At 63.9% G+C, this 15,428-nt stretch overlaps 1 protein-coding gene across 4 annotated transcripts; it reads left to right on the top strand.

Annotated features, from left to right (window-relative positions):
* The first annotated feature begins 5,371 nt into the window (after positions 1 to 5,371).
* RHPN1 (rhophilin Rho GTPase binding protein 1) lies at positions 5,372 to 15,028 on the top strand. 4 transcript variants are annotated; one of them, XM_044244841.1, is made up of 15 exons: positions 5,372 to 5,452; positions 8,430 to 8,545; positions 9,620 to 9,751; positions 10,095 to 10,170; positions 10,729 to 10,806; positions 11,283 to 11,407; positions 11,520 to 11,686; positions 11,828 to 12,021; positions 12,359 to 12,515; positions 12,591 to 12,710; positions 13,085 to 13,279; positions 13,694 to 13,770; positions 13,971 to 14,117; positions 14,255 to 14,416; positions 14,734 to 15,028. In XM_044244841.1, the coding sequence occupies exons 1-15, from the start codon at positions 5,372 to 5,374 to the stop codon at positions 14,893 to 14,895; spliced, it is 1,989 nt and encodes a 662-aa protein (XP_044100776.1). In that variant the 3' UTR covers positions 14,896 to 15,028. The 4 variants fall into 4 exon arrangements, with proteins under 4 accessions (XP_044100776.1, XP_044100775.1, XP_044100774.1 ...); XM_044244840.1 differs by having other exon boundaries at positions 12,359 to 12,710; XM_044244839.1 differs by having other exon boundaries at positions 11,520 to 12,021; positions 12,594 to 12,710.
* The last annotated feature ends 400 nt before the right edge of the window (positions 15,029 to 15,428 follow it).

Here is a 15,428-nt window from a genome sequence, read left to right as displayed (position 1 = left end):
GGGCCCCGGGCTGCGGGCAGGGCTCCTTGGGCCTGCCTGGTCCTCCCGGGGGATGCGCAGAGGCTCGGGAAGGAGGGCAAGTTTCCTCCAGGCTCGACGGCCCGCGTGCTCACGTTCATGTGCGAGACCCTGTTGGGCTTGGGTTTGCAAATATGGTCTGTGCACCCGTGCGAGGCCGACTCACCAGCCCGTAGTGTCTCTGTCGTGGAAACCCCCGTGGAGGCCTTCGTCCCCCTCCAGCCACCGACTGGCCGTCTGTCTGCCTTTTCTAACCCAAGTTCTCCACTTTCTCTTTTTCCCTTCTCTCGTCCTCCCCCCTTTTTTTAACCTCAAAAGTACGGAGCGCGTTCTTGCTGGGACAAGTGCGATGGCGGAAGCGCGGGGGCGACCTCAGCGGGCGCTGCTGCCCGTTCTGCCTACAAAGACGAGCATCCGGAGCCTCCTTCCTCGTCTTTCTTTTTAAAAATACTGACAGGGGGTTCCTGCCCCACACAGATGTCCTCTGAAGTTTGCGCTCTTTGCTTAACGATATGATGCAGGCTGCCTCTGAAGTCATACATACAGCTTTCATTTTATTTTGTTGTTTTCAAATATTTTATGTATTTGTGACGGAGAGAACCTGAGGGTTGGACACAGCCTCCTGCGGGAGCAGCTCGCTGGCACCGGCCGCCCGTGGGGTCCTGGACTTTGCGGCCTGGCCTGGGCTCCGGGGCCCGCACCTGCCGCCCTCGCTCCTGCACAGGGTCCCGCGAGTTCACACCGGTGCCGGGTTCCGCCTCCTCCGTTTGCAGCCCCTGCCGTGGGGCTCGCTGTCCCGGCTGGGCACGGGCAGACCCCTAACCTTTCCTCGCTTCGTCCGCGGTCACCTTCTACTGCTCTGGAGTTAGTTTGGGGGCTCCGTGACTTGGGGCTCTCCTTTGTCCTTTACTGCACTTGTTGCAGTTTCTTCTCTCTCTTCTTTGTCTTTCGACCTCTTTGTGTTTTGTTAGAAATATTAAATCTGGGGTGCCCGGGGGGAGGCTCAGTCGGTGAAGCGTCTGCTTTCGCCCCAGGTCTTGGTCCCAGAGTCCCAAGATCGAGTCCCACGTCGGACTCCCTGCTCAAGCAGGGAGGCTGCTTCTCCCTCTGCCTTTGCCTCTCTTTCTCTGTCTCTCATGAATAAATGAATAAAATCTTTTTAAAGAACAGAAATATTAAATCTTGATATTATACAATCTTTTCCTCTACGGTGTCTGGATTTTCTGCTTCAGGGTAAAGCGTTCCTCCAGCCTAAGGTCATCCAGATTATCCCCTTTTTCTTCTCACGTCGTTGGCAGTTTGCTTGTTTACGTGGAAACCTTTAAGCCCCATCTAGGGAGAGTGGACATTTTTGTAGTAAGTAGGTATTTCCTCAAGGTCTGTGGTACAACCAGGGGTCAAATGTGGTTTTAAGTTGCTGAGTAAAACTGCGTACGGCTTGCAGATCATGTAATTTCTTCTGAAGGTCCCTGCCAGCCGACAGACGGTCTTGTCGCGCTTGTGACTGAAAATGTCCCCAATTCCTATCTTTCAATCTCCAGCCGCGTGTGAGTCAGTCTTTATACGGTGTCCTAATCTGCTCTGCCCCGATAACACAATACCACAGGCTGGGCAGCCTACAGCAACCAGAATTGATTTGCTCACAGTTTTGGAGGCTAAGTCCAAGGTCAAGGTGCCCCTGCTTCAGTTTCCAGGGAGGGCCCTCTCCCTGGTTTGCAGAAGGCTGCCTCCTCCACGTGGGCCTGCCTGCTGGGGGCTGTAGGCTCTGCTCTCCCTTCTTACAATCCTGCCATGGGGCCCAACCCCCCACCGCCTCCTCTAAGCCTAACCACCCCCCACCCTTCTTCCAAACACTGTCACTTTGGGACAGGGCCTCAACATATGAAGAGGGGGCACAGTTCCATCCCTAACATAATTAGCTTGAAATGAGCTACCTTACCAAGTTCTCTAATTAGTTCTGATCGTTCTTTTGGCTGATATTCCTGGGATTTCAAATCACACAATCATGTCACCTCAATATAAGGATAATTTTGTCTCCTTTCCCTAAAATTTAGTTTTCCTGCATCATTATTATTACTATTATTACCATTTTTTAAAATTTTTTAAAGATTTTATTTATTTATTTGACAGAGAAAGATCACAAGTAGGCAGAGAGGCAGAGAGAGAGAGGGGGAAGCAGGCTCCCCACTGAGCAGTGAGCCCGATGTGGGGCTCGATCCCAGGACCCTGAGATCATGACCTGAGCTGAAGGCAGAGGCTTAACTCACTGATCCACCCAGGCGCCCCTATTATTATTATTATTATTATATTATTTCCTTAAGGAGAACTACAAAGTCACACGGAAGAACAGTGGCATCCAGACCTTGTTCCCGATTTGAATGTGGATGGTTTAAAGATTTCCGTGTGTAATACACTCACTGTCGGTGTTTAATACACTGTCTTTATGAAGGTGGGCTAGCCCCTTCCATTTCTGTTGTACCTAGAATTTGTCATAGAATAGCGGCGGAATTGTCCCGACATGCTGGGGGCCCATGGAGATGCCCACGCGGCTTCCCCTCTGTAAGTCTGAGGTCTCCTTGGGTGGCGGGTTCCTGACGTGGGGCCTGCTCGGTCAGGCCGGTCATGCATTCTCGCTGTGGGACCTGATTTGTTGTTAGTTATTTTCCTGCTGTGTTGTGTTGGGACACTTTCGGCTGCCCGCATCCGAAGCCCGACTTTGGATGAGTGGTTGGGATGGAGAGGAGCCAGAATCCAGAGGAGGTGCCGGGCCCGGGGCCTCCGCCACGCTCAGCATGTCCATGCTTTCCCCCGAGTCCCAAGGTGACCACACCGTTCTCGGCACTGCGCCTGTAGCAACAGCGTCTGGAGGCGGGGAGACGCCGTCTCCTCCCATGGGGCTCTCCCACGCGTCCTCGGAAGACTACCCTCTTGACCAGCTGAGTCCTCAGCCTCTGGGTGCAGATCAGTGACTGGCAGAAGGCCTGTGGGGACCTCTGTGGCTCACTGTGTCCTCCTGGAGTCTGGGCAGCGAGTCTGAGTGCTGTCCCCGGCCTCTGCCAGCAGCCCCTCCCCGTGGTGCCCGCTCCCTTCCCTTACACCCCAGTGGTCTACACCTTCTGGGGCTGAGCCTGGCCATCCTTCCCTGGACAGGACAAGAGCCTGGGAACGGGTACCCTGCTCCCCAGGCGGTCTGGGGACAAATAATAAACATGTCACTCCCTGTGACTGAACAGCTGTGTCCGGAGCCCACGCAGTCAGAGGCCAGTCCTTGCTGACGCGACCTCTGTTTGCACTGCTGGGCCCTCTCGAGGGCTTGTCAATGTTGTTTTCCCGAACACTCAGTATTTTTGCTACACGACTGAAGCCAAGTTTTAATCTTTATTCGTTTCCTCTTTGTACTTTGTGAATTTCTGTCATATATGCACACACGTAGGTATAGGCAGTAAACCCACCTAAGTTTACAGAATTGCCTTCGGTTTATTCCATTTCTTTTATTTAATGTAATTTACTTTCCAGTTACATTATAGGTAATGTGCAGTTGTGTTCTTTCTTTCATTCAAACCTTGTTTTATTTATTTATTTTTTTAAAGGTTTTTTTTTTAATTTATTTGACAGACAGAGATCACAACCAGGCAGAGACGCAGGCAGAGAGAGAGGAGGAAGCAGGCTCCCCGCTGAGCAGAGAGCCCGACGCGGGCCCGATCCGGATCATGACCTGAGCTGAAGGCAGAGGCTTCAACCCACTGAGCCACCCAGGCGCCCCTCAAACCTTGTTTTAGAATGATATCCTCACTTCCAAATGATTACGTTTTCCTTTGAATGTTTTTTGTTGCCAGTTTCTAAACATTCGCTGTCTAAAACAGGGGCTCTGGGATGGCTTCATTACCGAAGGTGCCCGGGGTCACCATGCACAGCCTTCTGCTGGAACTGCTTAGTGAAGAAGCAGCCACTCTCCCTCCTCTGCCAGGGGCAACCCCTGTGACGCTGGGGCTGGTGAATCCCGCGGTTCCAAACGACATGCTTCTGCTTCCGGAGGTCTGTTTCCTAATTTCAGGGTTACTGGTTGCCTTAGCCTCAGGAGGATGAAGTGTAAGCATGTCTCCCTTGCACTTGGCCTGTCCCCCTCCACCTTCACCTCTCCCATCCTCCTAACAGAATCCCGTGATAACTACCCCGAGGTCAGGATGCCAGGAGGACGTCGGATTACACTATTAGGACTGCAAAACGAATGCACAGCCAAGTCAGGTGAGTCTGTGATCACTTTTTATTTTCCCTGGAGTTACCGGCTGTCTTGTTTCGCTGCTCTCCTGTGTCAGATGGCCAGGGCCAGCCAAGCGGCTTAGCTTACAGGTTTAGCTCCGCCACTGCAGGCCTCGGCTTGCGTAGGGTGGTGGGGGAGCGAGCCCGCGGGTCAGCGCCAGGATGCGCACGTGGGGGGACAGCGAGCCCGCGGGCCGGCGCCGCAAGGACCCCGGCGGGCGGGGAGGACGGAGACCGGGTCTTCAGCGAACCTGAGGAGCACCGGCCCGCCTGCTGCTTGTGCGTGTGTCTCTGCCCCCACGAGAGGTGTGCGTGGAGGGAGGCGAGCCCCGCAGGAAACCCGCGCGTGCTCCGGAGCCCGCGGACCCGGGGAAGCTCTGGCGGGACGCGCGTGGGGGTCCGCTGCCGGCCCAGCTCCGCAGGGAGCGCGGGTTCTGGACGGTCGGACTCCGGAAGCCGGGTCTGCGGGCCAGGCTGGTCCTGGAGGCCGAGTCGGTTCTGGACGTCGGTTGTGCAGGCCGGTGCCGCGAGCGGAGGCCGGGGTCGAGCTCCGGGAGCGAGCGCGCGGGCGGGGCCGCAGACGGACTGCGCGGGGGCAGCGGCCACATCCCTCGGACGCGCTCCTCGGGGGCCCGTCGCTGGGGGCGGCACCCAGCCGCGCGGCGCACGGCCGTGGGGTCGGACTCAGGGAGCCCAACACGCAGGCGCGTGGAAGGTCAGGCGGCCGGTGTTTGGAAGTTGCTTTTCTCCTTTTTCTCTAACTTTCCCGCACGCTGAGCGGCGCCGAGGCGCATGCGCAGTCTGAGCCCCTCCCGGCCGCGCGGCGTCGGGCCGGGCGGTTGCCAGGGGCAACCGCATTCCCCGGGGACTCCACGGCCGCGTGGGCGGGGTCTGGCCGACCCGAGCCCGCCTCCCTCGCGCTCTGGTTGGCTGCGGCTGCTGCTCGTTGGAGCCGTCGCGGCCGCCGGTTGGGCAAAGACGAGTTTCGCACGCTCGGCTCGGCGCCACGCCCCCTCAGCCGGCCCGCGCCCGCCGCCCGGGAGGAGGGAACGGCGGGGGACCCGGCTTCCAGGCGGGCACGGCCGGAGCGGCGATGATCCCTGAGGAGAGGCCGGACGGCCCGGGCGCCGGCCAGGAGAGCGCGAGGCTGCAGGAGGCCGGCGGCGTTCGCAAGGTGGGTGCGTCGGCGGGGCGGGGGTCTCCCGGAGGCGGGGTCCGGGACCCCCAGCGTCGGCTTGCGGGGTCGGCGGCGGCTCCTGGGGTCTGAGCGCGCGGCGGGAGTTGCGGCAGCCGCGCTCCTCCGCTCTCCCCCGGAGGCAAGCCGGCCTCCCTCTGGGGAAACTGAGGCGCGGTGAGCGCTCGCTCCGCGATGCGCGCCTGTGCTGGCCTCCTCTTGCGGGTGCGGGGCTCGTCCTGTGCCGCGCAGGAGCCGGTGGGAGCGCAGGTGCAGCTCGGTCTTCGCCGCCGCTCCGCGGGGCTGGGGGGCGCTCCGGGCCCCGTTCTGGGGCAGGTGTTGGGCTCTGGTGTGTGACGGACCGTGGCCTCCGTGCTAGGTCGGAACCCCCCATTTCTCCTTTCCTAGCTTTTCCCTCCCTCTCCGCGGGGCGGCTCCCCTTTACCCTGGGCACCTGGCTCTGTGTTTGATGAAACTTTCCATGGCGGCAGGCAGGCAGCCGGAGCCTCCCGGGGGCAGGAAATGGCCGCAGGACTTCACAGCTGGACAGTTCGTCCTTTTCTCACTCCCCACGCGCTCCTCCCCCTCCGCGGTCCCTAACCCTGGGGCCCGGACTGGGACGGTGGACCCTTTCCAGGAGTACTGGGGAAGCTCGGCAAGATGGGTGGGAGGTGGAGACCGGGGGAGCCTGTGCTGGGAAGGAGGGCGCCGCCTCTCTCTGCAGCCTGGAGCTTAGGCATTCCCTGGGGGGGTCACCAAGAGGCGGTCACCATGTGCATACCAGGCCCGTGAGGAGTGCTACAGGGCTCAGAGTAGCTTCTGGCTCGGAGGCTGCAGGCCTCCCCACTTCCAGCACTCTCCGGGAGCACTGGACATCAGAGACCAGACAGTGGGGATGATGACAGCCCTCCTGAGCTGATGGGCTCTGCCCGGCACGTGGACCAGCCCCTATCCGGGCAGACGGTCATGGCTGCTGGCCCAGAGCCTGCTGGAGCATTGTAGTCGGACTTTCGGAAAGGGAGGGATGTAGCTTCGACAGTTGCCTGCTTCTCCCTTCCCAGGTTCTCAGGCCTCCTGGAGGGGATGCTGCCCAGGGAGGTCTCCTTGAGTGATCATTCTTGAGAACGCTGGAGCATGGGGGAGATGTTGAGTCATGATCCAAGTTGGCCATCCGCCGGGAGCCTTCAAGGTGGGAGGGTGGGAGGCCTTCTTTAGGGGGGCCCTCCTTGAGGGCAAGATATAGGCCCCAAAGGGTGTGAAATTGCCCTGTGCTTAACAGTGGGGGGCACACCGAGGGGGGACGCATTTCCTCCAACATGTGGCAGACGGCGGACGCTGGTCTCAGCACTGTTGGAGACACCTCCCTGTCCCTGTGTCACGATGGGGTCCTGGGAGCCACTGGCCTCACCCCCGCTGGACTCAGGGGCCGTGTGACCATCTTTGGGGACGTTGCCCAGAGAAGGTGCATTCTGAGAAGTTCTTCCTGGCTCCAGGGCTGGCAACTGTCCCATACAGTAGATCCCTAAATGGCCAGGAGGAGGCATGGTCACGTAGGGTCCCGAGAGCTGCTCCAGCTCTCCGTCCTGGCTCCTGCGGGGACCCTCACCTTCCCTGGCTGGATCCTCCAGGCACCCGTCTGCAGCGTCTCTGTGCCTAAGGACCCTACATCTCTGCTTGTAGCTGCTGCATGGCTTTCCTGCCCCGGGGCCCCGAGACACCGGCAGCTGGCAAGATTGCCCCATACAATGAAGAATCATGGCCGAGGTGGGCAGTGGGCAGTCAGGAGGCCTGACTGGCTGCCTGGGAGCTGAGCAGCCCTGGGCCTGTGCTTTGAGCATTTGCCCAAAGGGATCCCACCAGTGAACAGCCCTCTGGGATGAAGCCCATCCCAGGCTCAAGGTGCACCAAGCACCCCAGAGAACAAGTGGGCTGGAAAGCTTCCAGCGTCCTGTAGGCAGCCTCCTAGCCCTTAGCACCTTGGCCAGATCTGGGCTAGGTCGTCCCCGCATGGCCACGCCTGAGCTTATGCCAGAGTTATGCGGGAAGAGTGAATCGTGGCGGTTATGGAATGAAATTCAGAAGTGCAGGAGGACGCCGGGGGACTCAGTTAGCTAAGCGTCTGACTCTACATTTCAGCTCAGGTCATGATCTCAGGGTTGTGAGATCGAGCCTCGGTCACGCTTCACACTCAGCAGGGCGTCTGCTCAAGATTCTTCTCTCCCGGGGTGCCTGGGGGGCTCAGTGGGTTAAAGCCTCTGCCTTCGGCTCAGGTCATGGTCTCAGGGTGCAGGGATCGAGTCCCGCATCGGGCTCTCTGCTCAGCGGGAGCCTGCTTCCTCTTCTCTCTGCCTGTCTCTCTGCCTACTTGTGATCTGTCTGTCGAATAAATAAAATCTTTAGAAAAAAATATTTTTCTCTTCCTCTGCCCCATGCCCTCTCTGTGCGTGCCTGCGGGCACTCTCTCTCTCTCTCCCGCTCTCTCAAGTTAATACACGTATTTTAAAAGATTTTAAAAAGCATGTGCACGATCCAGGGAGCTGCAGAGGGAGAGGGAGAAGCAGGCTCTCTGCGGAGCCCAAAGCAGAGTTTGAGCCCAGACCCCCGGGATCACGACCCGAGCCAAAGGCAGATGCTTCCCCAACTCAGCCACCCAGCTGTCCCTAAGTCTTTCTTAAAAGTACAGAAGGCTGTGTGCTGAGCAGACGGCCCCCTCCTGCCAGGGGCTTCCAGAGTCCCCTTGCACTGGTGTTGGCCCCACAGAGTAGGGGCCACAGCCCCAGCCACGGCCCCCACCTGCTATGTTCTTGCTGGCCCAGCTGCCCTACTGCCCTCCTTGCGTCCTCCTGCCTCAGCCAGGCCTGAGTTGGCCGCTGCCATCAGTGGGGGCTGCGCCTCCCCCACCTGCCAGAGTCTTCTGGCACGTGGGAGCTGTTGGCAGACCCTGGCCCGGCGCCTGTCACCCTCAGCCTCTCTACAGGGCTCCGACCCGCTGGCCCAGAGCCCACGTGGGCGCCCACAGAGCCGCAGGGCCCGGGTCCGCCAGCAGATCACCAAGGAGCTGCGGATGCGGACAGGCGCCGAGAACCTGTACAGGTGCGTGCTGGCGGCCACCCCCGTCGCTCAGGAGGGGGTGCCGCCCCCGGGCCCTCAGCCGGCCGGGCCTGTGCTGAGTGATGAGTGCAAGGCAGCAACCCAGGCAGGTGCCCACCCTTGTGGTCTGGTTTGGGAGAGGGACACGGGAGCGGATGATGACAACCGTGGCGGGCTCCCAGGAGAAGGGGCTGGGCCTCCCACCCGGCTCTGGGGCAGCGATCAGCGGAAAGCCTCACAGGCCGCCTGGGCTCCTGCCTTGCTGGCCCTCCCTGGCAGGGCTCAGCTCAGGGGCTGGCGGGGGCGGGTGTGTGGTGTGGGCGCCTCTGATTTGTATGTGGTGGCCCACAGGCACCATTCAGGCTGAGATCTGACAGGTGTCCCAAGGTTGGGGACCCGGGAGAGTGTCCTGTGGGCTGAAGGGGCGCATCCCCATGAGAACGGCGGCTGCACATCTGCTCAGACCTTCACCCATGTCTCCCTCAGCCCACTCGGTGGCTGAGGGCCCGGGAAGGTGGTCCGACCTGCTGGACACAGTGCCGGCCACTGTGTGCAGAGCCGGCCGACAGGTTCTGGGATGGGGTTGCTGGGCACCAAGAGCTCCTCCGTTTCCTTAGCAGCCCTGTGTCCCTGTCCAGGCCAACCCTGCTCTCAGCTGGGCCTTCCTGGGGACCCATCGGCCCTTCTGTCAGGTGCCCAGATGTAGGCACAGAGAAGCCCTGACCCCCCACCTTTCCAGCAAAGCCAATTTTGTGTTGCTGTGGAGGGCGAGCCAGAGCCTGCGTCCAGGGAGAGCGGCGGGGGGAGGCCAGAGCCTGTGGCCTGGAAGGTCTGGGTCCGAGGGATGTGCCCTGGGCCGGAGGTGTTGTCTGTATGCGTGGACAGAAATCAACAGCAGCTGTAGGGGGCACTCAGAAGAGAAGAGAGAGGTCATCAGGTGGGCCCTGGACCCCAGTGCTGCCCCCCAACGGGGCTGGGCCCAGAAGCACAGCACGCTGGGGGGTTCTGGAGGCCAGGGCCAGGGCCGCACGCCGTCCACCTGCACAGCTGAGGCTCAGCTCACCTTGGCCTCCCCAGAGCCACCAGCAACGCCTGGGTCCGGGAGACGGTGGCCCTGGAGCTGAGCTACGTCAACTCCAGTCTGCAGCTGCTGAAGGAGGAGCTGCATGAGCTCAGCGGCGGCCGTGTGGAGGCCGACCGGCCCGAGGGGTGCGTGCGAGGACACGGCCGGCCCCGGGGGTGTGCGTGTGCATGTGCACGTGCGAGGACGTGGGGCCGGGGTTGTGCATGTGTGCGCATGTGTGTGAGGACCCAGCCGGCCCCGGGGAGGGGTGTGTGTGCGTGTGCATCCGGAAGCACGGGATCCAGGTCAGGCTGAGTGGGAGCAGGTGTGAGGGCACCGGAGCAGCGTCCGTGCTGTAGAGTGTGTGTTGGATGGGAGTCAGAGTCGGAGGGGAGGGGTTCCGTGCGGCTGGGGACGGGACGTAGGCAGTAGCCACTGGGGACAGCAGGGTACAGCCTCAGAGACTGGGTTCCATGGCTCTGGTTCCAGCGAAGGCATCACTGTCCCTATGATCCCCCTGGGGCTGAAGGAGACCAAGGAGCTGGACTGGTCCACTCCCCTGAAGGTGAGCGCTGACCTATGACCTGGGGCTCGCACCTGCCCTGGGGTATGCAGGGATCACGGAGGCTTCCCGGTCCAGCGTGTCCGTGGACAGATGGGGCAAGAGGCGTGGAGGGAGGCGGAGCCTGCCTGGGCTGGGCTTGCGGTGGGGGGGGGGGCTGGCTTTGGAGAAGAGCCCCTGCAGGGTTCGGGGGGTAGGCATGGCAGAGCCGGTCATCCTGCTGGAAGGCCAAGATTGCAACAGGGTTCCCCTACCCGCACTCTGAGCACCCCACTGGCTGGGGGCCCTCCAGTCAGAGCCTCTGCTGCAGAAGGCTCGTCGGGTTCGTGAGCCAGGCCTGGCCCAGCGGGCCTCTCACCTGTCTGGTGGTCGAGAGCACTTGCTGTACAGGGCCCGGCGAGGGACTCTGCGTCCCCAAACCCCGTGTCTGTGGGGCAGGGACCCCCCCACACCAGTCCTCAGCCCTTCTCCAGGAGCCCAGAGCTTCCCTTCCACTCCCCGTCTTCGCCTGCGTGGGGCGGGGTGACCAGAGAAGCCTGGCACCTGCCCCTCCCCAACCAGGAGCTGATCTCTGGGCACTTTGGAGAGGACAGCGCCTCCTACGAGGCCGAAATCAGGGAGCTGGAGGACCTGCGGCAGGTGGGTGGGTTCTGCCCCTCCCCGCTCCCCTCCCCCTTCCCTGCCCCATCCCGCCGCCAGTGGCTAGTCTCCCAGGTCATGTTGAGGGGAAGGGGGTTCAGTCAGGAACAGAGAAGAGGAGCATAGGCATCCGGAGGGCCGGAGTCCCTGCCTGGGGCTGCTCTGGGGACGGTGGAAGGCACGCAGGCGGCTGGTACATGCGGGGGATGGTCTGTTCTCACCGCCTTCTGCTGGGCCTTTGGGAACCCCTGCTCTGTGCCCGTCCCTTCCCAGGGTCCCTGCCTGGGCCTCTCCTGGGCTTTTCACAGTCTCCCGCCCGGAACAGGGCCCACAACAGCCCCAGAGAGGGCCTATCCCCCATCCCAAGAGCCTGGAGCGCTCCTGTGGGGCGGGGACGTCCGAGGGGGCTCCCGGGGCGGGGAGTCCTAGCCGTGGCCTGGCCTGGGTGCCGGGGCCCAGCTGGCACCTACCTGCAGGCTGCCCGGACCCCCAGCCAGAGCGAAGCGGGCCTGGGGCCCCTCACAGCCTACTACAAGCAGCTCTGCTTCCTGGACGCACGCTTCGTCACCCCTCCTGGGAATCTCGGGCTGCACTTCCACTGGTAGGGCCGGGCTGGGCGGGTGTCCGTGGTCCCCACCGACAGCTCCCCCAGCCCTGGCCGTGACTCCCGGCCGCTTTCTGTGGGAACACCACCCGGCCTCACCCCGCCACAGGTATGACTCGCTGACGGGAGTCCCGGCCCAGCAGCGGGCCCTGGCCTTCGAGAAGGCCAGTGTGCTTTTCAACATCGGGGCCCTGCACACCCAGATTGGGGCTCGCCAGGACCGCTCGTGCCCCGAGGGCACCCAGCTCGCCATCGAGGCCTTTCAGAGCGCTGCCGGTGAGGGCGGGCCTCGGTCAGGGTGCCTCTGGGGCATGCGGGGGCAGGGCCAGTGGGATGGCCCCTGCTGCACCCGGATCCCCCCTTCCTGGGGGTGTGGCCAGGCCGTCCTGCCCGCCTGCTGTGAGCGCCCCTCCGCAGGGGCCTTCAGTCTCCTGAGGGAGAACTTCTCCCGAGCGCCCAGCCCTGACATGAGCCCGGCCTCGCTCTCCATGCTGGAGCGACTCATGACAGCCCAGGCCCAAGAGTGCGTCTTTGAGGGTCTCCTGCTCTCACCCCCTGAAGGCCCCCAGGATTGCTTGGCTCAGCTACGCCTGGCTCAGGAGGCTGCCCAGGTGAGGACAGCGAGCCCTTGTCCCGCGGGGCCGAGCCGTGGGGGCTGGATGAGCAGGAGGGCCTGGACCGGGGGTCTGGGCAGGGAAGGGTGAGGTGCCACACTGTGTCTCCAGCTGGTTCCCAAAGCCGGCTGTTGTCAGGACCCGAGGGTCCTGAGTCCCTGTCCCTGGGGCAGCACCGGTCAGAGCAGCAGCTGGGGCCCAGACCCTGAGCTGGGCCCGGTCGGGGCGTGGGGCGGGGCCTGGGGTCGGGGCAGGTGGAGGCCTGGCCCCAGGGTGGGGAGGGGCGGGGCGGAGGCTGCCGGGTGACCCCAGCCTCCCACTACGTGCGCCCCAGGTGGCGGCCGAGTACAGGCAGGTGCACCAGGCCATGGCCCAGCCACCTGTGCGGGACTACGTGCCCTTCCCCTGGACCACCCTGGCACACGTCAAGGAGGAGTACTTCCGCGCCCTGGCCCATTACCACGCAGCCATGGCACTCTGCGACAGTCCCCGTGAGTGCCCCGCCCGCCCGTCTTTGCCCCTTTCAGGCCCCAGCTGGAGGGGCTCACCGCCCGCTCTCACCCCAGCAGCGGCCGAGGCGGACTTCCCCACGCGGCAGCAGGCCTTACGTGGGCGCCCGGCCGCATCGGAGCCGGAGCTGTGGGGCGCTGGGCTGCCCCAGGAGCCGGAGGAACGCAGGAAGCTGGGTGAGGCAGCCTTGGGGGGGGGTGCCCGCCGAGGGGCCCGAGTGCCCCATCCTTGCTGAGTCACGTCGCCCAGGCATGCCTGGTGTCCCAGCCTGTCCTGCAGGCCCCCTGCTCCCCTCTTGCCTGTCCCCTGCTCGGGGCCGACTCCCGGAGCAGGCCGGAGCGAGGCAGGGGGCCTGGGCATGTGCGGGTGCTCGCAGGAGGCTGCTCCTCCGTGGCCCAGCCTCCCACAAGGGGCAGTGCACCCCCCAGGATGGACCCAGAAGCCCTCGCCTGTCCCCGGCTTGCTGCGTCCAAGGGCGGGGGGGCGCGGGGGTCTGGTCCCTGGGGCCAGGTGGGGACCCGAGACGCGAGGTCTGCCCTGTCCCGCACAGGCAAGGCCCACCTGAAGCGCAGCATCCTGGGCCAGGAGGAGGCCCTGCGGCTGCACGCGGTGGGCCGTGCCCTGCGCACGGTCGACCTGCTGCAGGCCGTGCTGGCCCAGGCGCTGAGGCGCTCCCTGGCCCAGTACTCGGAGCTCGACCTCGAGGACGACTTCCTGGAGACCACGGAGGCTCCCGACATCCAGCGTGAGCCACCCGGCCCCTCGAGACAGGGGTGTCCAGCCTGCGGGCGCCCGTGGGCTAAGGCCCGCAGACGGCGTGGCCATCCTTTGGGAGGAGCCCCGGGGGCTGTGCTCCCTTGCTCTCGGGTCTCGCCATCCCCAGGGTGGGAATCAGCTGTGGCCCGAAGGCAGGTGTCCACAGGCCGGCCGCCCAGCATCTCGGGCTTTGCAGGAGCAGGCAGGCGTGGCTGGAGCATGGGGACCCCCAGGAGCCCCCAGGGTGGGGGAGGAGGGAACAGCCAGGCCCAGAGGGTGGCGGTATGCATCAAGCCGGCTGCTCCTTGGGCCGTGTGCTCTGCTGGGGCTGACCCAGGTCACGGTGCACCCAAGGCTGAGCGTCCACGAGCCTTGGGCTTCATCCCGTTCTTTGTTCTTTCAGCTAAAACACAGCAGAAGCCGGAGATCAGGGTGCCCAGCTTCTCCAGGGTGAAGGTGACCGATATCTTTCAGCGGCTGGTGAGTACCCTGTGCCCGGGTCACTGCCGCCCCCGCACCCCAGCATGGGTGGGCGGAGGACCCCGGACAGGCAGCGATGGCAGCCCGGCCCTGCCCAGTCCCTTTGCCACACCTGCTCTCTGACCCAAGACGTAGAGTTCGGGTGGGAGGTGTTGGGGTGGCCCAGCCAGGCCAGTGACACCCCCTCGCCCCACTCCCAGGGGCCCCTGTCTGTGTTTTCAGCCAGGAACTGCTGGCGGCTGGTGGGGCCCGTCCACGTGACCCGCGGGGAGGCTGGCTTTGGCCTCACGCTGCGCGGAGACGCGCCTGTGCTCATCGCCGCCGTCATCCCCGGGGGCCCGGCAGCGGTAAGGCCCCTGTTCCACCCCCGGGACCAAGGTCCTGGGCTGAGCACAGGCTGCTGGCGCGTGGGGGCAGACGGGACCGTGGGCAGAGGTGCTGGGTGCCCACAGGGGACTCCCAGACCTCCCCCGTCTCCCCGCAGGCAGCTGGCCTGCATGAGGGCGACTACATCGTGTCCCTGAACGGGCAGCCGTGCAAGTGGTGGAGGCACGCCCAGGTGGTGGCGCAGCTGAGGGGCGTGGGCGACGAGGGTGTGAGTCTGCAGGTGGCCACGCTGCTGCCCAGGGCGGAGCCCCCCGGCACGGTGAGCCCCGGCGGCCCCAGAAGCCCAAAGAGCATGGGGAAGAGGAGGCCGGCGGGCGAATCCCGGCCCGGGGCGGGGCTTCTGGGCAGCAGCTCCCCACCCCCCAGGGGCCTCGTGCCCACACTTGAGGACGCCTGGGGCCGAGGGGCTACAAGCGCTGTCCCGTGGCCTTCACCCAGCCCCACATGGCGCCTGGTCCTCCCGGGACCCCCGGCTCACCCCTGACGGCCCAGCCACCCCCTCCCCGGTCACTCCCCGGCTGGCCACAGGCAGGATGGGCCAGGGGTGCTGACTGGGACTCATTTCTGTCCCGGCAGCAGGGGCACCATCGGCCGGCCCTGGGGGCGCTTCTGAGGAGCCAGAAGGAGTGTGACTGGGGGGCGCCCACTCCCGCACGGGCCGGCCCCAGGCCCTTCCTTGGCTGGAGCCGCAAGGCCAGGAGGGGCAAGGCCAGAGGGAGGCTGTCCGCACAGCCCTGAGTGGTGTGCCACGCTCCCTCTCCGAGCGCCCCGCCCCACACCCCCGTGTGCCTTCCTCCAGCCTGAGGGAACTTCAGGCCAGTTTGCTGTGCGCCCCCCCCCCAGTGCTGCCATTAAAGACCATGTCACATGAGGCGTGTGTGAACCCGGTGCTGCAGGCCGGATGCTGTACCCGCATGGGACATGTCGCAGCTGCTCTGCGCAGGGGTCGCCGATGCCAGGACGCTGCCTTGGGGCTACCTGGTCCTCAGTGGGCCCCAAGTGCCCACTGGGGGAGGGCAGCCCCCCACCCAAAGGGACAGGGGTGACTAATAGTTTGGCAGTGGGCTCCTGCAACACAGATCCTGGCTCCCCGATCCCACACTGCCCCACCCCGTCTCCGTGGCCACACACCCCCAGGGCTGGGTCGGCTGCTCGCCACGCTGGGCCTGTGACCCCCTCCACGTGCCCTTCTGCTGGCTCAGCCCACCCGGCACCCCTAACACTGGCCCTACTGCCCCACCTGCGCTCCGGGCCCTCATCCTGCCCGACTC

This window comes from Neovison vison, chromosome 4 (assembly GCF_020171115.1).
Source record: "Neovison vison isolate M4711 chromosome 4, ASM_NN_V1, whole genome shotgun sequence".
Classification (NCBI taxonomy): Eukaryota; Metazoa; Chordata; class Mammalia; order Carnivora; family Mustelidae; genus Neogale; species Neogale vison.
Note: the sequence above shows the minus strand (reverse complement) of the source record. Positions and strands in the feature narration are given on the sequence as shown.